General features: G+C 36.9%; 1 protein-coding gene across 29 annotated transcripts in view; it reads right to left on the reverse strand.

The window, feature by feature from the left end:
- AFDN (afadin, adherens junction formation factor) overlaps nt 1–19,372 on the reverse strand; it is a 132,704-nt gene that overhangs the window by 28,445 nt on the left and 84,887 nt on the right. For all 29 annotated transcript variants that reach the window (XR_015708194.1, XM_087774597.1, XM_087774596.1 and 26 more), the window contains 2 exons: nt 19,259–19,362; nt 16,647–16,733 (listed from right to left, as the gene is read on the reverse strand). Coding sequence is in view for 28 of the 29 variants with exons in the window: in XM_087774597.1 (XP_087630723.1) it covers nt 16,647–16,733; nt 19,259–19,362 (191 nt within the window). In the remaining variant the exon portion in view is untranslated. The remainder of the gene's footprint in view (nt 1–16,646; nt 16,734–19,258; nt 19,363–19,372) is intronic.

Genomic DNA, 19,372 nt, shown 5'->3' on the forward strand with positions numbered 1-19,372 from the left:
CTCCATTCAGATTACATCAAAAATCTTTATCAGCTACCACATCTGCTCACATATTATTAGGACAAATGAGTTCCTTCTCTGCCTACTTCACATGCTATTTAACGTATTTCCCACAACATGCCTGTGCTCTCACTTATGCTTGGGAAGACCTCTCAGTAAGCATCCTCAAAGTTAATCATCTTCCTTCAACTGTTACGCTAGGCTTCAGAGTAATTTGAATCCAAATTCTTAATTTCTATTGAAACAGACTTAATTTTGCTTCAGTTCCACCTTCCAGGAGACTGCATTAGAAGGAAATGTAGAGTTATTAAGGACACAAGAAGCATGTTACTATGTGGTTAGACATGCATACTAAACTCCCAAATAAGCGAAATTCTCGTACACACCACATCGATTTTTCTCCTGTCATTTACTGACATTACAATAAAACAGGTTTCTTTGTAAACTGCTTATTAACCTGCTTTTTTTTTTTTTCCAAAGGAATGTGAAGGTCAACATGAGTAAATCTATTCCCCCACAAACAAAACAGAGCAATGACGTGTGTGTATCAATAACAGTAATATGGTAAACGTTCTTTTCAGTTCACTTTATTTTTTCCAATCCTGAATAACAAAAGCATGTGTATCTGTAAATCTGTTAGTCTGCACAGAACACAACTGTAGAGAAGATAGATGATTGTGGAGAGCAAGAATGTAGTAAGCATAAAAAGATCGTTTATTCCCCCAAGATTAATTAACCTAGAGCACATTTTCTCCAATATATGTATAGTCAATTACAAAACCCCCAAAACCTTTACAAGTATTTTTCAAAAACTCATGCAGAAAATCCTAAAAGAAAAAAAGAAGCCTCATCTATAGCCGTAAACTCTCTAGTGCTACCAATCTACCTGTTTTTCTTTCATACTTGAAGCAATATTTTCCCACAATCCTAGCAGAAAGTGAAACAGTAGTACCCTTTTAAGGAAAAATTTGGGAAATCCTTTCCGTTAAGTAATAATCTAAGGAAAATTTTCAAGGTGTATAACTGAAAAACACTACAACCCTACTGGTACTTCTTTAATGCTTCTGAATTAGCAGCTACACTTTTTAGTCACAGCTTTCAACTGGAAGAACCACTTCTACAAAACGAGTGCAATCATTACATCAAAAGCCATGAACACAGGCTTCAATTCACCTGGGTGACAATATTCCTGAACTGAACTGCATGAGCATAACACTCTGCTCTGAAGACCTCCTTTGTTCAGCTCTGAATGTTACCTAATGTTACAATGCATAGCCAAAGCAGAGAACCACAGGGGAACAAGTTTTAAGGAAGATATTAGCTGATCAGAATTAGAAGAACAGTGCATTGAGGACTGAAGAAAGGGAATTACAGGGTATTTAAAAATTCTGATACCTCGAGTACATTAGATCTGACCTTGAAAATGAGAAAAAATAATCAGTACAAAAGAACAACGCAGATCATAAAAACTGCATAAAGCACAAAGAACTAAATTTGAAGGCCAGCAGTGAAGCACTGTTTACACATTTGAGTATTTTTTTTAAAAAAAGTTATACTAAATTAATTATAATGACACTAGCAGTGAACTCATACAGAGCATCAGAAAAAAATCCACCTGCCTGCTGCCATGCTCTCTTGCGCTTGGACCTGCGCAGGCACCAGCGCATCGTGGCAGGTCCCACGACAGACCTGGCTGAAGGCTAAGCTGAGTCCCAGTCCCCCTCCTCCCAAATGAAAGCTTTGTTTTCAACCAAATCAGTTTCCTCAAAGTGTTTACAGCACAGCATGACTGTTCATACCCGCACAGGAAAGGGGGGTGCTAGGAAGGGCCTGGATCAATAAGGGAGGGTGACATTATTCTTGTTAAGCTGTTGTTCCAACTTTCATCAGGTTACAGCAACTGCGTACCTGCGCTAACAAATGTAATCGTCGGGGGCTGTGAATATATAGGACAAATATCAGATAGGCTTTTCACATCAGACCCCGAACTGGGCATTTTACTGCTAGAAACCCAAAAGCCCTCTTTAAGAAGGAGAGTAAGAGCCAGGAATTGTTCATCTTTTAAACATAAGAACAATTTGCCCATGTTTAGATCACAGCTGTGAACTTCCAGTACAGAAGTCTTCTTTTTAATGAGCAATACAAAAAAAAATACCAATGGAGTTTGACCTAATAGAGAATATTTCAGTTTAAGCACTGCCCAAGTAATTCCCAAACAGGTTAAAACAGCATGACATAAAATAATCAGTGTTTCTCTGCTGCAGCCTCAGACTCCACTACTTGGTGAACAGTGTGATTTTTAACCTAATATTTAAAGCGTTTCAAATTCCTAAATTCTCTTATAGGTCACCTATTGACTTGTCAAGCAGTTCTAAGCAGCATCTGCAGAGCAACAGTATTCTAGTGGAAGTTTTTGCAAAACCAAAAAGACACATAGATACAGATCCCCACACAGAGAAACGAACTACACACAGGGGTGAAAAAAAAAAAAGTTATGAACATTTGAAATACATCTTGATTTTAAACTTTTTATAGCCTGCATGGCAAGCACACCCAAAAGACACTTCCCAGCTTTGCCAAGGCCCACCCATTCCCCTCCTAAACATAAAAAATTCAAATCATCCTAACTTTAGCAAGGGATGGAGATGAATGGTGTATCTTGAGTTGAAGTAAACACATCCTGTTAAAAAAAACAGAACAGCTTTACTGATGTAATTACACAACGGGATAAAAACGTCCCCATTTTTTTGCAGGAAGCCTAATTAGCTGTCTGAGTAAAAACATCAAAAAATTCCTGAGAATAATCTTCTCCGTGCTTGAGCTTATTCATCTTTAAGTTGGATGTACACAGCCCATGCATGTCAGAAACTGAGGAAAACTATTAGGTCCAGTACTCAGAATGAAGAGACGCATTTGCATGAGATGCAATACCTGTATGAATTTTTTTTTATCATCTGACACTTATCTTAAGAAGTAATTTAATATTTTAAAAACAGCAAAAGTTGAAAGATGTTAACATACAGCTATTGCAAGTTTAGTCAGAGTATGAGAATAATTAATCCTGAATTTGCTGTGACTTAGAGGTTGCTGCAGGAATTCTATGACAATGAGGAACACTCTCTTGCATTTAGATGGAATTTTAATAGATCTTCTAATCCTACATGAGCGGTAAAGGCAAACACAGGATACTTCTGCATACAGAAGTCTGCTTACAGTGGTAACTCAGGTCTTTATTCTAAATCTAAATGAAGAAAAGAATGTATGGGAAAACATTTGTTTAAGTGACCAGACTGCCTTGTAAAAAGTAAATGAACAATGCGTCCTCCTCCAAGAAACAGAGCAAGAATAAAAGGAGCTACAAGTCAAGAGGATAAGCAAGACACTGAGGTAAGAAATGCTATCAATAAACCCAGCAATTAAAACTCCATCAGAAGTTCTGTTTCCTTTAGATCTGGTTTTATTGTATCTGTGTGGCCCACATACACCGTATAGGTAAGCTTTCAGAAAAGACGACTCGCTTTATTTTTGTCATAGTAGCCTAGTTTTAAATAGTTCTTATCACAGAACAAAAACCTGTTCAGAAAAATTTTACAAGATGAAGTCTAAAATTACAACCTAAGGATATAAATAAAAGCAAGAAAATAAAAGACAGAGAAGCTTGTTAAGTTTATTACACATTTAGATGAGGATGATTGTTGGGAGTTTCACGTCAGTACTGTTCAGAGGTCATGGGTTGCATAGTCCATGCAAATCCAACTCTTCTTTTGAAATTCAATGAAAACTTCAAATTATTGAAGTGGTACTCATTAGGCCCTAGTTTACTGTAAGCATTGTTCAGCAATGTTCAGCTACGTTCCAATCTGTAATAACAACAGACACATTTTACTGGTGATTTGTAGCTGAATTGACAAGGGACCTTCTCAAATGTCTTGGTAGGTCCTGCATATGAATTCACACTGAATCTTCTGCATACAAAGTTTACCCATGAAATGAATATTGCAATTCAGCTCCCAAACACTGTAAAATAGATAAATATTGTAATTCAACCCCAAACCACTATAAGTTGATCAGGAAAAGGTTGATGTGACCACACTAGTACCTAAAGATTGAATATTTTATAAAAAACTTACAAAACTTCCTAAATCAATTCTTTTCAAAGCAAAACCCCCTGACCTGTTAGAAGAAGAAATTAAAATTGCAGACTATATTCCCAAACCACAAACTAACATGTATAAATACTAAAACAGCAGAGGATTTCATGACCAGGAAAGTAGTAGCTTATACGTACGTGTAAGAGAGAAAAGATATCAGTAGTTATCATTTGTTTTAGAGGATGTTTTATCATTCCTCCATCACACGGAATCAAAAAAACCCAAACCCTCAATACATTTACAATATCAACAGAACTTAATCTCAAAATATGACCAAAGACTGCAGAGCAAAGCACAGTTAACCAGCTGGAACTTCAGCAAGAGCTTTCAGCTCTTTCAAAAAACTCTGTTAGATTAATGAATTCAGACAGACCGGAGCAAACAAAAAAAGGGTGAACATTAAAATCTCACCTGAGACACAACAACTTCTTAAATTTATTACACGTATAATATAAATGACATTGCTAGATATAGACATATATGGTTTTATAAATATACATTCCCTATTAAGTCAGGAAAAGTACTTGTTAAGTACTTATATTTGGGAAATTAAGTAGTAACAAAAACTCTGTAAACTTTCATTATGTCTTCTAAATAAGCAATAGGACAACTAGAAAAACATAAGCTAGTATCCCAGGACACATCACCAGATATAAAGGAATTTACTGAATAAATGAACAAATTAATTGACTGAATGACTTTCCTGAAGGGCCTGAAAGATCAGAAAAGTTCTGAAAATTCATGCAACTATGGCAATCCTCAAAGTTAAAGAGCAATTTTGGCGCCTCTGGTCAGCGTAACTTCAATCTCTAGAATGTTGATACAATATAATTTAAGAGTCACAGCACTGACACAGGGCAGGGAAGGGAAAAGAAAAAGAAAAAAGAAAAGATGAGTTGAACACTAGATTCCCTCATTAAAAAAGTACCTGAAAGGTGAAGAAAGTTACAAACCCCCCAAATATTAGCTTTATTTATGCTATTTCCACTCTTCAAGTCACACAGACTGCAACCTCAAAAAAAAAATAATTCTGGAAATTCACTAGAAGCAGGAAGATGGAAGGAAAACAAAGTTGGTGAAACACAGCAAAGTCAGTCATGCATTTGATGTGTCGAAAGATACAAAAATATGCTCAGCTAACTAAGACTTATGGCAAAGGTATGCAAAGATTTCATACCTGTTGTCCAGGTGGGCATTTGCCCCTTTTAAGCCTGGTACAGTTCTCTGCTTGACTACAAAAACTCTGTCATGTTAAAGAAGCCAAAGGACCGAGTTGGATAATGCAATCTAACCTCAGCTTTTGAGACAGCCTAACAAGAAACAAGACATTTTCCATCACATCTGCTTATCATCTGGGCCATCTATCAAGCAACGTATCAGTGTATAGTAGTCCATACTTGTTTTCACAGTTAGCGTTATTTTGCAAGCTCCTCCTTGCTCTAACAGGACTGCACCCAAAATACTGTGTTTGCTTCAAAACTTACTATGAGAACTATGGAAATAGAAGAGCCAGCATTAAAAAAAAAATTACAGCCACTTCTACAGAGTAATCAGACCAATAAGGAAAAGAACGAGATAAACTACACTGATCTGAAAAAAGAAACAACTACCCCTACATAAGAAGAGTGCAAAATTGAGGATGTATAAGACTATAGTAGTAATGAATTAATAAAAATTACAGAATTAAAGAAAATATGTAAGGAGAACAGATTTTATTGCTAGCGTTGCTATGTCACAAAGATGCGTTTTGTAAGACTACCTTGTCAGTAACACACACAGGGAAATTCGGCTTACATACATTACATCAGCCATAAAATCGGAGCACGCCATAGAGTGCATAAAGTAGCAGTTTGAAGAACAGGAACATCAGATAGAGTTTTCCTAATGGCAAAATCACAGCTAGCCCACGAGCTGGTGAGTCAGTCACCACAGAAGCAGTAAAAGCAGGCAGAAGAAATCCCGCCTGCTCCTCCTTCCCGTCTGGGATTTGCCAAGACAAGCAGCCGTAACGGCACGGTGGAAACAACAGGCAGCTCCTTCTAGTGAGCGTCAACACACAGCCGGGCTCCCAGGCGAGCCACCCATGCCGTGCCACACCATGAGGGGACCTGCCGCCAGCGGCGTGATGGGCTGGAGGCACTGAGACACCGTGCAGCCCCACCAGCACCCCAGGGCAAAGGTATCAGGGTGGGAACGAAGGTCCGTCTGTTGATGAGGCGATAGCCCCTTAGCAGTTAATCTACTCCCATCCTCAAACATCATGCCCCACAACTAGCTTAGGCGGATCACAAACTAGCTGTACTTTCTGTGAGGTTAGTAATATTCTTGCAGTTTTAGTAGATCTGTAGGATGACCTAGTTATTCCAATACCTATCATTAGAATTAAAAATATGAAAACTATTACAAAACCACTTTTCCAGTTGTTAGGAATGACAGTAAAATTGCAGTATTAAGTAATTAAGGAAAAACTATGCATCTGCAAAACACACCTGCAGGTACGGCACCTAACCAAACCGGTAATGCTCCAGACAATTAACAGTGAAGTCTTGTCGTCACTTGTTCTAAACCATCATTTGCCCATACCTGTTTAGCTTCACATACTTTATTTATCACTCCAATAAAACTGGAGCAATGAACAGCTTCCAATGAAGACTGGCAGAATCACATTTGACTAAAGAAAAAAAAATACACTTCAATAACAAGTTGTTTTTGTTTAAAATGTTACATGTATTAACTACTTGTATTTACACAAAATGAAAGAAAGTCTTCCTAATGACCTTTCAATACTGACTTGAAGATTTCTGTCTTAAATATACGAATATTTAAATAGTTTCAAGCTTCACAGAAATAGTAGCGTGAAAAAGTAGTCCTGAAGTGAAGGTATCCTTCACTCTCCAATTGCAGTTTGACTGAATCCACAGAAAAGTGTCATACAGTTACCAACTTTTTCAAAGTAATATTCCAATTTAAGTGGCTTCAGATACCAAAACTAATATGTCAAAACACTCCAATGGTTCATATAAACCACTGTAATTTTTAAAAAATAAATAATTTTCAAGACATGCAAACATTAAAAAAGATTTCATTTTAATAATGTAGATGTCACGTATATGTGTATGTATATACATACACAAATATACCTTGCTGAAATATTAGGACCTGGTATCTCTCATAAGATTTCAAGGATGACACTCTTTCCCCAAGTCAGTCTTTTTTATTAAGTTTCTGCTGTATTTTATAAAAATGAAACAGTTTAAAACCAGAATGAATCCCTGCAACTAAAATGCCTTTAAACAAAACAGGACAGAAACGTAGCTATCAAGCCTGATACCAGCCATGAGGCCTGAAAACTTTTATCTGCCTACACCCAGAGTAGATTTTACTCATTTTTATCAAGGCTAATTCTCTGATTCCAGACTCTGAAGTTTACACAGAAGATCTCTTAAGTTTTTATAAACACTCTTAAAGGCAAGTTTATGCAGCAGAATCAAGTCTCAGCCTGAGCTCCCTGGCAAGAATTAGTCTAGAAGCATTTAAATAACCCAAGCTTTTAAGTATTTTCAAGAATACCAGTTTACTAAACTATGCAGCCAGTTTACTAAACTATGCAGCCAGTTTACAAATGTACTCTCTAGGAGGAAAAAGCAAAGGTTTCTGATCACCCAAACACTCACATTCCCTCTAAAGCTGCGTGCATTTTGTAGGTTGTATCTGGATGAGTACATATTTATCTACTTTATGTACTGAACATAATACATCTACAACTCATTGAATTACTTGCTGTCAGCCCAGAGGAAAGAGAAAGACCAGCTTTGTAGCTACTGGTCCCGCCTCTGAGTGAGGGTAACCGTTTCTGGACTTGAAGATCAGAAAAAAACCACTTTGTCAGAGGAAGCGAAGGCCTCGGCCACCTCAAGACCAATGTAGAGACTTTGGAAATCTTTCATCATTAGACAAACTACTTCAGAGTAAACCAGCCTACCTGTAGGTAAAACCGGTCTGTTAGTTGTGGCTACAGCTGCTATGAGTCACATCATACCCTGACTTAAAAAGAATTTTAAAACTGACCCATGCTCCACATATGTAAACTTCTGCTTTCCCCTCTCAAATTCTCCTCCACGGTGGTGGTGGGGGAAACCAAACATTTTTGGAGTTGGACAAAACTACATCACAAGTGGGCAAAACATTTCCAACTGAACAAAACAGGCAGTGGAGATTCAAACTTAGGGGACTATCGACATTATTCACAGGCAAAGAAACATCTATGAACAATTCCGTTGTAGCTTTAAGTTGCACTGGGTGGGAAAACAGATTAAAAATAAGTGTCTTAGTAGTCAGAGGAAAAAAAGCTAGTTTGCAAGCAGTACAATACCACGGGACTCTGAAGTATCCGACCACCTAGAAACTTCACATACAGTGTATCCAGAAGCTCCATTTACAAATAGCCTCAAAGGGAGTAAAGAGAAAGGACTGAAGAGTTTTGTTGTTCTCTTTAATGGAATAAAGGTTACCTGTTACTGTTTTATAAAAGCACGTTTGCAAATCAAGATTGACTTGCACACAAAGCAAGCAAGTGAATATACCCTCTGTCTTCCTAACGCGTGCTTCTGCCAGGAGACAGAAGACCAAAACAACCCAGGATGCTCTGTAACGGACTTCCTGAAATGGCATTAATAAAATATGCCACAGTGTAGTCTTGTGCAGATGTAGTCTTTTAAAAAAACAAAACAAAACAACAACAACAACAACAAAAACACCAAAAAAACCCCAAAACAACAAAAAATCCCCACAAATTATGGTATTCGGAAACCTTAATAAGGCAATTAGATAAACATGGAAAGCAGGCATGCTGACATAAAGAGCTGTAGTGTCTTCTCTGCTAGACAGAAGCGTATCAATTTGTAACACGTCATTTCTCTCACACTTTGGAAATTGAGTGCTTTCTAAAAGATACCTTCTTTGATGAAAACCAAAGCAACTAAATGAACTAGCTAAAGCAATTGGCCTAAGGTCTCATTCTGAGACTGGAATCAAGTACGCAACAGTTCCTCCCTAACCGTACTTTACTCTTGCTCTCATGAAACAGGAAAAGTGGTAAGTAAAAGGAAAATGCTTCATATACAACATTCATAAGAGACTAAGCAAGTTTCATTCATCAGTCTTAACCTTTCTGAAAAGCGCGCCTCTTTTCTTATTATAAATGCTGCAACTTAAGTTTCCAATGAGATTCTAAAAATGCATAAAAGCACTCAATATTTAACAAGAGAAATTAAATACATGAGCCTGATTCCATTACCTCTTTTGTTTCAAAAGAAAAATCTTTCGTTGAACTCAAGGAAAATATATTGCTTGAGCTCTATTGCCCCAAACAAAGGGTTAACTTTTTAATGTACATTTGCTATAAATACTGTATGAGCAGTGACACACTAAGGGCTATTCAGTTATCTACCAATCCACAAGTCGCACTGCAGATTCTGTGACGCTCTTCCCTGCTAAGGCAACTCTGAACTAATGCCTCTTCTTAATTAGGTCCGTGGACAGGTCTTTACAGGCAAGACATTCTGGGCAATCTGGTTTGGAAAAAAAACCCACCCTGTATCTTTGCACTTTTTCGAAGAAAAAGCTCTTGGCTCTATAGCTAAGGACAAGTTACAACTGAAAAAAAACCCACAGCACAATCTTCCACGTAACGCTGCTCTGCAGTTTCAGATGGATACAACTTCATCCAGTATCAGTGCGTACGCTATCACGTACTGTTAAGCACCTAAATTTCTACTCCAATTAAGAGCATTATTCATACAGAAGAAAGCCTACACAGAATTTGTTAACTTCTGAAAGTCTTTTTCAGTAATAGGAGTAAAAAATTTAAAATTAATATGCTGTATTAACATGTATCTAAATGGAATTTTGGAAGTTATTTGAATGCCAGAATTGAATGAAGTCTGCTAGGGGAATTCTAGCTAAAGCCTAGGTGCACTGTAACTTTTGCAGGCTTGCTAGCAAGTGCCTGCATACAGGAGGTATTAGTGCAAGGAGGAACTGGAGGAACAGGAGTTTAAAACCCACTTTGTTCCAGAAGGCATTAAATACAAATGTCTGGGTGACCCATTTGCAGTATCAATCTAAATATAAGCAAATTAAAAAAAAGATAAAAACACTCTACTTGAGCAGAGCTGCGGCCTCACAGCTAGTGAGAAGAAAAATCACACTGTGCTGACATAAGCTTTAGTTTTTACACAGCATATGAAAGTATTAGAAAAATTGTATAGAACATCTACAAGGTACCAAAATTTAACCAAAAACTCCGCTGGAAGTCACAAATCAACAAGAAACAGGCAAACTGCTAACACACAGCTACTTATTTTTTCACGATGAAGACTAAACTGGCAACTTACATACTTGCTTATTCCTGCGAGACTGAGAAATCTGTGCTGGAAATGACAATTAAATACTGCATTTTTACCTAAATTCCTCCTAAGAAGCCTGTTAAGGCAACATCAGCAGTTCAGATCACTGATGTGATTTAGTATCAAACACACACAACCCCCCCCCCCCCCCCCCCAAAAAACCCAAAACGCCAAAAACCAAAAAAAAACCCAAAACCACCACAAAACAACTTCTAAATCTTCTTATTCAAGCATTTCAATTTATTCATTCCGGAAGGAAAGGGCAAAAATTTTTCTTAAATACTTAGAAAGCACAGACACAAGAAGACTTCAGATACTGAGGTATCAGAAAGCTTAAGAAATCTTAAGACCTGGAACACAAGTAAAGAGCTAACAAACAGTTAAAAAAAAAATCCCATCAACTGTCTATATTTGCAAACGCAGAGTACAGAGAATCAAATTATAGTATTATTAACTATAACCCTAATTTTCAATTTTGGGGAAAAAAAAAAAAAGATTTTTAAATTAATGTTTAAGCCTGTTCCTTCTACATAGATCACCTACAAGATATTTGTAGAACAAACGTTCAGAAAAATTTCACATCAAAGTTGATATTCCTGGTAGTCTCAAATCCTCCTTAAATTTAACACCTTAAATTAACTGTTAAATATAAAATGACAAGCAACGCTTTAGAAAATAAAGCGACTTAGAATGATTTAATTAAACCTTAAGAACAATCAAGGTTGCCAAATAATACAAATTATTTATGGTTAAGATGCCATACACTTGTTTTTAGAAAAGTAAGCCCCTTCCCCCGAATATTTATTGATGAGCTGTCACACTCAGTGTCTGAAACACTTCTATTAAAAAAGAAACACCTTATCACTATCTCATCCTATTTTAGCAAGCGCTATGAAGATATTTAATCTGACCATCTATTAAAAAACCCTAGAAAATACTCTCTGATTTATACGCCAGTAGGGGCATATACATATGTATTTTATGGCGCTTGTATAGATTTTAAGGTAACTTTTTGTGTTATACTAACAAAAGATGACTGAGCAAGAAGCAGAAGTGTGCAATGCTTTAAAGGACTAAATCGTAGCATACTAATGAATACAACCAGCATGCGAAGATGAATCAACAAAACCTGCTCTATCGTTCTTGCAGAACACAAGAATCCTTTCTTTTGTGCAGTAGCAATCTGAACAGTATTAAATGCTCTACTCTGTGAATATGTTGAACATAAGACACCCTAACTGCAACGTATTTGCATGTTCTCGTCTTATCAGAAGGGTCTACAGAGTATTAAAAAATCCTATATGTACTGTTTGGGGTGTCAATTTTAATTATTCTACTAAGAGTTTGTAAGGGGAAAACAGACTTTTAGAGAAACCTGGATTAAAGCCAACTAATATGACAAGTAAACAGATCACAGGTCATGCTATTCATGCTCTGCCACAGTAAAATAGCAGTTATCACACCTGAAACTTTTAATATTAATAGTCACTTCCACAAATTTGAGAAGTGAATATGAAGAACAAGCTAAAAAATTAGTCTTTTCTTTCTAGATTTTAGAAAGTTAGCTACTAACATCTGACTATATTTAACCGCATGCTGTATTACATTGTTGCTACACGAACAAATAACTACTGGCAGGTTTAAACAAGCAGAAGAGCAGGGAAAAGTACAGGGATAGTATTTAAAACTTCAGAGAAAAACAGTCCCAACAGAAACCTGAACAGACTTACCATGGATTCTGTTCTTCCAACAACAGAAAACCACATTTTGATCTCCGGGACTACAGATCCTTGAAAGAAAAAAAAACAGTTCTCCACTTCTCTTTCAGCCCTCAAGAGCAACTACCGCTCTAGTCTGCAGGATTTTCCAAGATACCCATCAAGATAACTCGGAGCTGGATGCTATGACACAGTGTAGCGTTTATCAACACCAGCTATAACCAATACAATATTCAGGCTCTTACGTAATCAGTTATGCTGTTCCGACTGCCATTTACTTTAGAGGCTTTATTAAACTTTGAGAACTGCTAGGAAAAACAAGAAGGGAGCCCTTTTGTACAAAAGACAAAAAAACCTCCAAATTAAACAGGAAGCAATGTGCTGGCCCACAGATGGCTAAGAAGTCACATGCGAAAGCCCCCAAAAAGCGATATATTTTTAAAGTAAACTGCATGCACACGCGGCTTCCAAATCATCTGGATTTCATAAAAACTTAACCACAATGTGGTTGGGAGTCAGGCAGCTTTTAACATCAAAACATCTTTCAGGGTTAGAGCAACCAGATTCTGCACACAACCTCAAAAAGCAATACTGTTCCCGATGCCCGACCACTCCTACCAACGACGTTTCCATACACCTATTACAAAAGCTACTGCTAGTAAAGCTACAGGAGTATTACTGTAAGAAAACATGCAACACCTACGAAAGGGTAGAACAACAAGTTACCTTTTTGGATCACATCTGGAGCTATGCAATTTAACTTTAAATAAAAATAAAAATCTGCGTAAAGTATTCAGTTTAAGAAATGCTGTTAGGTATTTTCCCAATTTAAAAAACCAAAACAAACCCCAAACAAACACAACACTGTTTACAGTGCTCTGGCAGCTAACAGCTGTTTCACAACTAGACTTGTTTGCTCTGGTATGTTTGCATATAGCGTACAGGCTCGCTACACGGTTGCTCAAAGGGGCTGGCCTGCCTCAGAAAACACCCTTCCAGCAAAGTGAGGTGGACTAGGTGATACGCAGCATTTCTGCTCTCTCCAGCACTCCTGGCAGGCCTGTAAAACTTCTATTTCACAACTACTCATATTTTATTTCATTAGAAGTAATGCACTTCAACATTTTACCTGTCGTTAGGTGGAAAGAGGATCAAATACAGGGTTCCTCAGGGACCTAACACTTTCGTATACTCCTCGACTCACCTCCTTCGGTTTTGTTTTTACATTAATGCCAATGTGTTTGCCATCACCTAGTATCACAAACTGAAACCACCTATCAAGAATAAGCAGGTGCACAGCATTTCAATGCAAGTTGCATCATTTCTCTGCTTGTATAACCTTAGCTTCAACTCCAATCATCCTTTTCAATTGCAGCAGAGATGGCGTGACAATCATTTGGTAATTAAGAACATTTGGTGTGGAAGGGGTATGTAAGTATGGTATCTAATTTCCCCATTAAAACTCTTAATTGGCACAGACTTCATTTATCTACAAAACCCTGCAAACTAATAAAAACGCCAAGAATTATCAAAGGATAAATTCGTTAGATGTTTCCTTAGAGATGAGCAGAGATAACTAGGAAAGTATCAATTTTTTGCAATGGGTAGAAGGAAGAAAAGCAGTCAGTAGGAATTATTTTTTATTTATGATCTCTGAGAATCTGCCCATTTCATCCATCTCCAGAATATCACCAACCTACATTTTAATCAACTTCATCCAAAGCCAGTGACAAGTGTGAGGAGCCCATTAAGACTTAACAAGAAAGGCAGGTCAGCACGGATGTGCAAAGGCATTCTCACAGCATGTTACTGAGAGCAACTCGTTTGTCACATCACAGGAAAAACACAACTGTTTTCCTAACCAAAGCTGAATACTTTCAGGGTTGTCTTTCACTGGTTGGAGCAGGGCCACCTGTTGACCAGCCGCTGCATGTTCTTTTATTACAGCACTTTTGAAGCACGCTAGAAACCAATGTTCAATAAATGTAACTGGGTCAGCAATCAAATTGGGATCCTGTGCACGGCAGCAGTAACTGTCTATTTCTGAAACAGAATATGAGCTTTCGTTTCTTCAACTACAAGGTACTTTCATATGAGCATTTGATAGCCAACCTTTTACTATTAAAAAAGTTAGATTTCGGTTTTTCTATTCTCACACTTGCATCTCCCTCTCATTTCAGATATTCTATCCAGTTTATGTTTAGAAAATTTTAACAAGTAGTCTACTGGACGACTTCTTCCATTTTCCTCAGCCGAAGGAAAAAAAATGAGAATTTTAATTTTTACGCTGGTAAAAGATACATGACTTGAGACATGTTGGAAAAATTATTAGTAAAAGTCAACAGGATAGGAATAGAAAGAAAAAAATCCACCCACTATTGCCAGCTTCTCAGTCACACTCACTCAATTCTCTAATCTGTTCTGTTCTGGCCAGATTGAGAAAATTAATGCCTGTGTATTCTTCCTTACTCTGTTGGTTTTATGAAGCTTATTACAGGAAAAACGTGCTATTAATTACTTACAATAAGCAACTTTGAACCCCTTGAAAATAATCCTATTTAACTATTACAGCAACTTGTTTCAACACTTAATATGAGATGATTTTTTTCTATCCAATGAACGTCCTGCTGACTTCAAATTAAGCAATAGTTTCTGTTCTACGTACACTGAAACCGAAATAAAAATCTGCCTCTTGCTTATTTCAGATCGAGATTTAAGGCACAACCGTTTTAAAATCAGAATTCCAATACTGCGACAGGCACACAGCAGCAAGATGAAATGCAATCACGGCCTGAACCAGTGAGTGTTTCTGCAACTGTGCTGAGATGAAGACTGCTGCTTCCATCACTGATCATGTTAAAGAAATCATGAAATTGGTTAAATAACTTGTAAAAAACTTTCAAATCAAGCTTACACACTGACCAGTAGCACTGTTACAGACTGCTAATGGAAGTTAAGAGCGTCAGCTGTTAAAACAATGTATAGAAGCCAGCCAGCTCCAGTGAAAAGGGAAACTTTTTTCCCCCTGCTATATCCTGCTTCTCTCTGCATGAGAAATCAGATTTCATAGTTTAAAGCGAAAAATAATTTCCACTGCACATTTTGAAACATTCAACAGAAATGCAGATGGCAGTCAGAAGTCTGATACATATTTAATCTGGCTTATCTCAAGATCTAGTATTTGCTTCTCAAATTATTAACCCACTCCACCAACATAAGAGCAGAATATTGAGTTACATTTTTCAGATCCTGAGTAGTTTCCTCAATAACTGCTGATTGTTAGCAACATACACCTGACACCTGGTATTCCTCTACAGATGTCAGAAATAAATCTTAAAAGCTAATACCATGCAAGATTACTGTTTCAAGAACAGACTATGAAATGAGCACAGTTTTAGAAAAAAAAAATAGTGCTGTTTAGAAGCAATTAACTATGTGAGATGATAACTTAAAAGCAGTAAAACAATCATATTTTCAGCCCATGCACTAAGTACCAAGGAGGACTGCAGCATTCTTAAGTTCCATGTACTACACAGTGAAGAGACATTAGGAAAGACTTGTTCTATCTGCTGTACACCACATCATTACAACAAGGACTTTTGGATATCACCATTGCATAGTTTATAACAAGCTTAAAACTCAAATATTATGTCTGCTATGTGACCCAGTTAATAAAGCAAAACCAACCAACTAGTGGAGTCCTCCATCTGGTGGCTGGAGTTGTATGTGCATTCTGTACATTACTATCTAGTGCTACTAAGAGCAGCATACACCCACAATTTCGGCAAGTCAGGGCAACAGGTACACCCTCCTTCACCAAGCTACTTAATACACTGTAGCTCTCTACTATAAAGCAGAAAAACTGAAGTCATACATGTTTCTGTACACTGTGCAAAAGATAAGGCGTTTGTCTTCATAGCAGAAAGTATAGAAATGTTAATGTATATATTTGAACTGTTTTATTTATTCATCAAATTAAAAAAAAAAAAACCACCACACATTTTATTCTTTCTATTTACTGCTTTTCTTTCCTAGATACTTCTGCTACTTTTCAGCAGAAGCGCTAAATAAGCCTGTTTATTAATTCCATTTAATAACACTGCCAATTTTTGGCTCTGAAAATGAATAACCCTGTAGTAGAGATTTAAACTTAAATGTCATAATAACTACATCCATATTATGTTTCCCCTTGTACTGCCCACATCTGTGTATTTTACAGAAACATTCCCCAGCCAGAATAAAAGTATGATCAACATGATGTGCACAACAAACTTAAAGGAAATACATTTTTCCATTAACATTTTCCACAGTAGCCTGATAAAAAAAAGCAGCTTTTTTTCAATAACACTTACACAAACTGACTTCCATACCTTGGCAGCAACAATGCTCAGGCCCATTCCATTTTGTTTTTTTAGTGTTACAGTAATAATTTCAGGTTCCTTCCTCAAAGGCTGAGCCTATCAAACAGAGAAGTGGAAAGAAGAAAAAAAAGAGAACAGTTCATATTCACTGCCAGGCTAGGAAGATTACTGTGCAAAATAGTTCATCTACAATCAAAACTAAGTTGTTAGTGCAGCAGCAGATCTCACACCCTAAATAATATGTCTGTACTCCATTTTAAAGGTAGACTAACATTTGATTAATATGAATTCACATTATCAAGTACTACACCTGCGTTATGAACACTGATGAAGCTTTGAAGTCTACCCGTTGTTTCTCCTTCTCTAATTCAGTAAAGAGATTATTAATGATTCACAATTTGAAATGTAACAGCTCTATAAAACTGTAGTAACTTTTAATGAAAACTGAAGTTTAGACTCGGTAGGCCCCTGTTAGAGAGGTGAGGGTGATGTACACAGAGCTCAGTTTGTAGTGCTGCATCTAGAAGATAATTCTGCAAAGATAGTAAGAGGCCAATTAATTTCAAAGCCTTAAAAGACAGTTCCAAAAATTTTCACTTCTGAAAACTCCGTAAGTCAAATACAGGCCAAGCCCCTAAACATGTTCAGTAATTTTTTTTTTAATCTCTGCAAAATGGCCAGTTCCCTCCACTCAAAAAGTTGCCATCACAGTCTTCATTAGCTGAAGCATGTAAGTTAAAGCACCCAGGCTCGTATTCATATTAAAACCTGCTAACTGCAAGTTCCATAAGACCTATGACAAAGTAAAAATATAAGCAAAAGGAAATTAATTCAAAAAAAATATTAATACTTTTTGATTAAGTTCAAGTATTAGAAAAGGCAGTAGCTTTTAAGCTAGGAGTATTCTAGCACTCCTGTGCCAAGGATGGCAAAAGAACAGAATCTGTTCCTACTTTATTCAGGATTTTTTCCATTAATTTAAATAGAAACATTAAGTAATTCAACAAAAAACATACACACTGGAAAAGGTAAGCCACTAGGAACATACCTTTGCCATTAGTCTATACTGAATTTCTCTCTTGGTCTAAGAATAAAAGAAATTCTTCAGTGAAAATTTGAGGACTGCCTAGGCCAGACTACCAACAAAAGCAGAATTGTGAGAACAGTTTTGGCGGGGGGGGGTGGGCAGAGAGAGACAACACAGCTATAAAATGGAACTTTTACGTAGTATTTAGATTATGTAGACATGTTCCACCAAGAGGTGATTTGTGAACCAGCATTTAAAGCACTGCTCAGACATCAAGACTAAAGACTTTTAGAACTCTCATTCAATTAACATACATGCACCAGAAAGAAGAATAATTAGATCCAAGTTATTTGGAACAGCCTTATGTGGTATTCATTTTCCATGGATGAATGAAATAATAACATCCACTCATTCTGCATTTCTTTATCAAGCCTTTCTAAGACGACTGGTCAGAACTCTATTTTAGCTTTTTCTTAGTATGAGGAACAGGAAGAGCCTAGTATAAGTTCAGATGATTTTTGTTTCCACTAGCTCTAAAGAACGCATTTCTTTAGAGCAACAAAGGGAGGAGGAAGACCATGATGTCTCAAGAATGTCTCTGCTATATATTCCTCAGTCAAGCTCTCATTTACCAAGATACCAAGCCTGCAGAGCCTGGCTTATCAGTTCAAGACTGGGCTCTGCTGTATCAATCATACAGATTCAGGAGATGCTCTCTTCTGTAAACACGTTCTTCAGGCCACTGCAGCAACAATGTATAATGTCATCTAACAGATGTTGGGTTCTGAACAGAGTAAATAAAGCTTTCAAGTCCCTCTGAATAGTGAGGGGCAAGTATTTTTCACAGAAGGCCTTAGGAACATAATTCTAGTTTTATGTTGGCCTTCCTGATTTCATTGAAATACCAATTATAAATATGAAGCTATTTCTGTTTAGTTGCTCTAAAAATTATTTCACATAAAGCCACCATCTTTCCAAAACCAAGTTGTTCTGCAACTTTGATATTCTTGGTTATCACGTATTCAAAAAAACCACAAACCAACCAGAAAAAAAAAAACCTTGGCACAAAAAAACCCAACACAAAACAAACAAAAAAACTACAACAGAAAAAAGCCACCTCACACTGAAGTGAAACCCTTCTTTAGTAAGTATAATGAAAACAGAAGACTTTTTCCTGAAAACTAGCAGAAAAGAAAAAAAGTACGAGATTACAACTTAATACTAAACATTTGGTTCATAACTGCCAGCTTATAAATAAAAGCAGCCTGCAGCTCCATTAACATTACAAGTTATTTACAGATGCATGTCCATATATATTTTTGCTGTGTTTAAAAGGAATTTTTTCACTGTTTACCCCTAGGGTGGGGGAACACAACAAAGTTTGCTTATGTGAGAATTTTATCATGCCACAGCCTAGGAAAACACTGACTTACAAAAAACCTGTAAATAGTTCCTTAAATTCACTAAATCACTGATGAACTAAATGTTTAATGATAAAGCCTGTTCTCCTAGTAAACATTAAAACGCATCACATAAAACACAATGGCTTGCCAAGACACCAGTTTTGACAATTATTCACTGAATCAATACTTACTAGCTCAGCATTCTCATGTGACAGGTGACTTTCATAGTCTGCACCCTCAAAGTATATCGTCCATGTGCCTGGTGACCGTGGATGAGGTGTTAGTCTACAAAAACCTAAAAGAGA

This window comes from Nipponia nippon, unplaced genomic scaffold, assembly GCF_047370975.1.
Source record: "Nipponia nippon isolate SJK-2023a ecotype South Korea unplaced genomic scaffold, ASM4737097v1 scaffold_4, whole genome shotgun sequence".
In the NCBI taxonomy this organism is placed as follows: Eukaryota; Metazoa; Chordata; class Aves; order Pelecaniformes; family Threskiornithidae; genus Nipponia; species Nipponia nippon.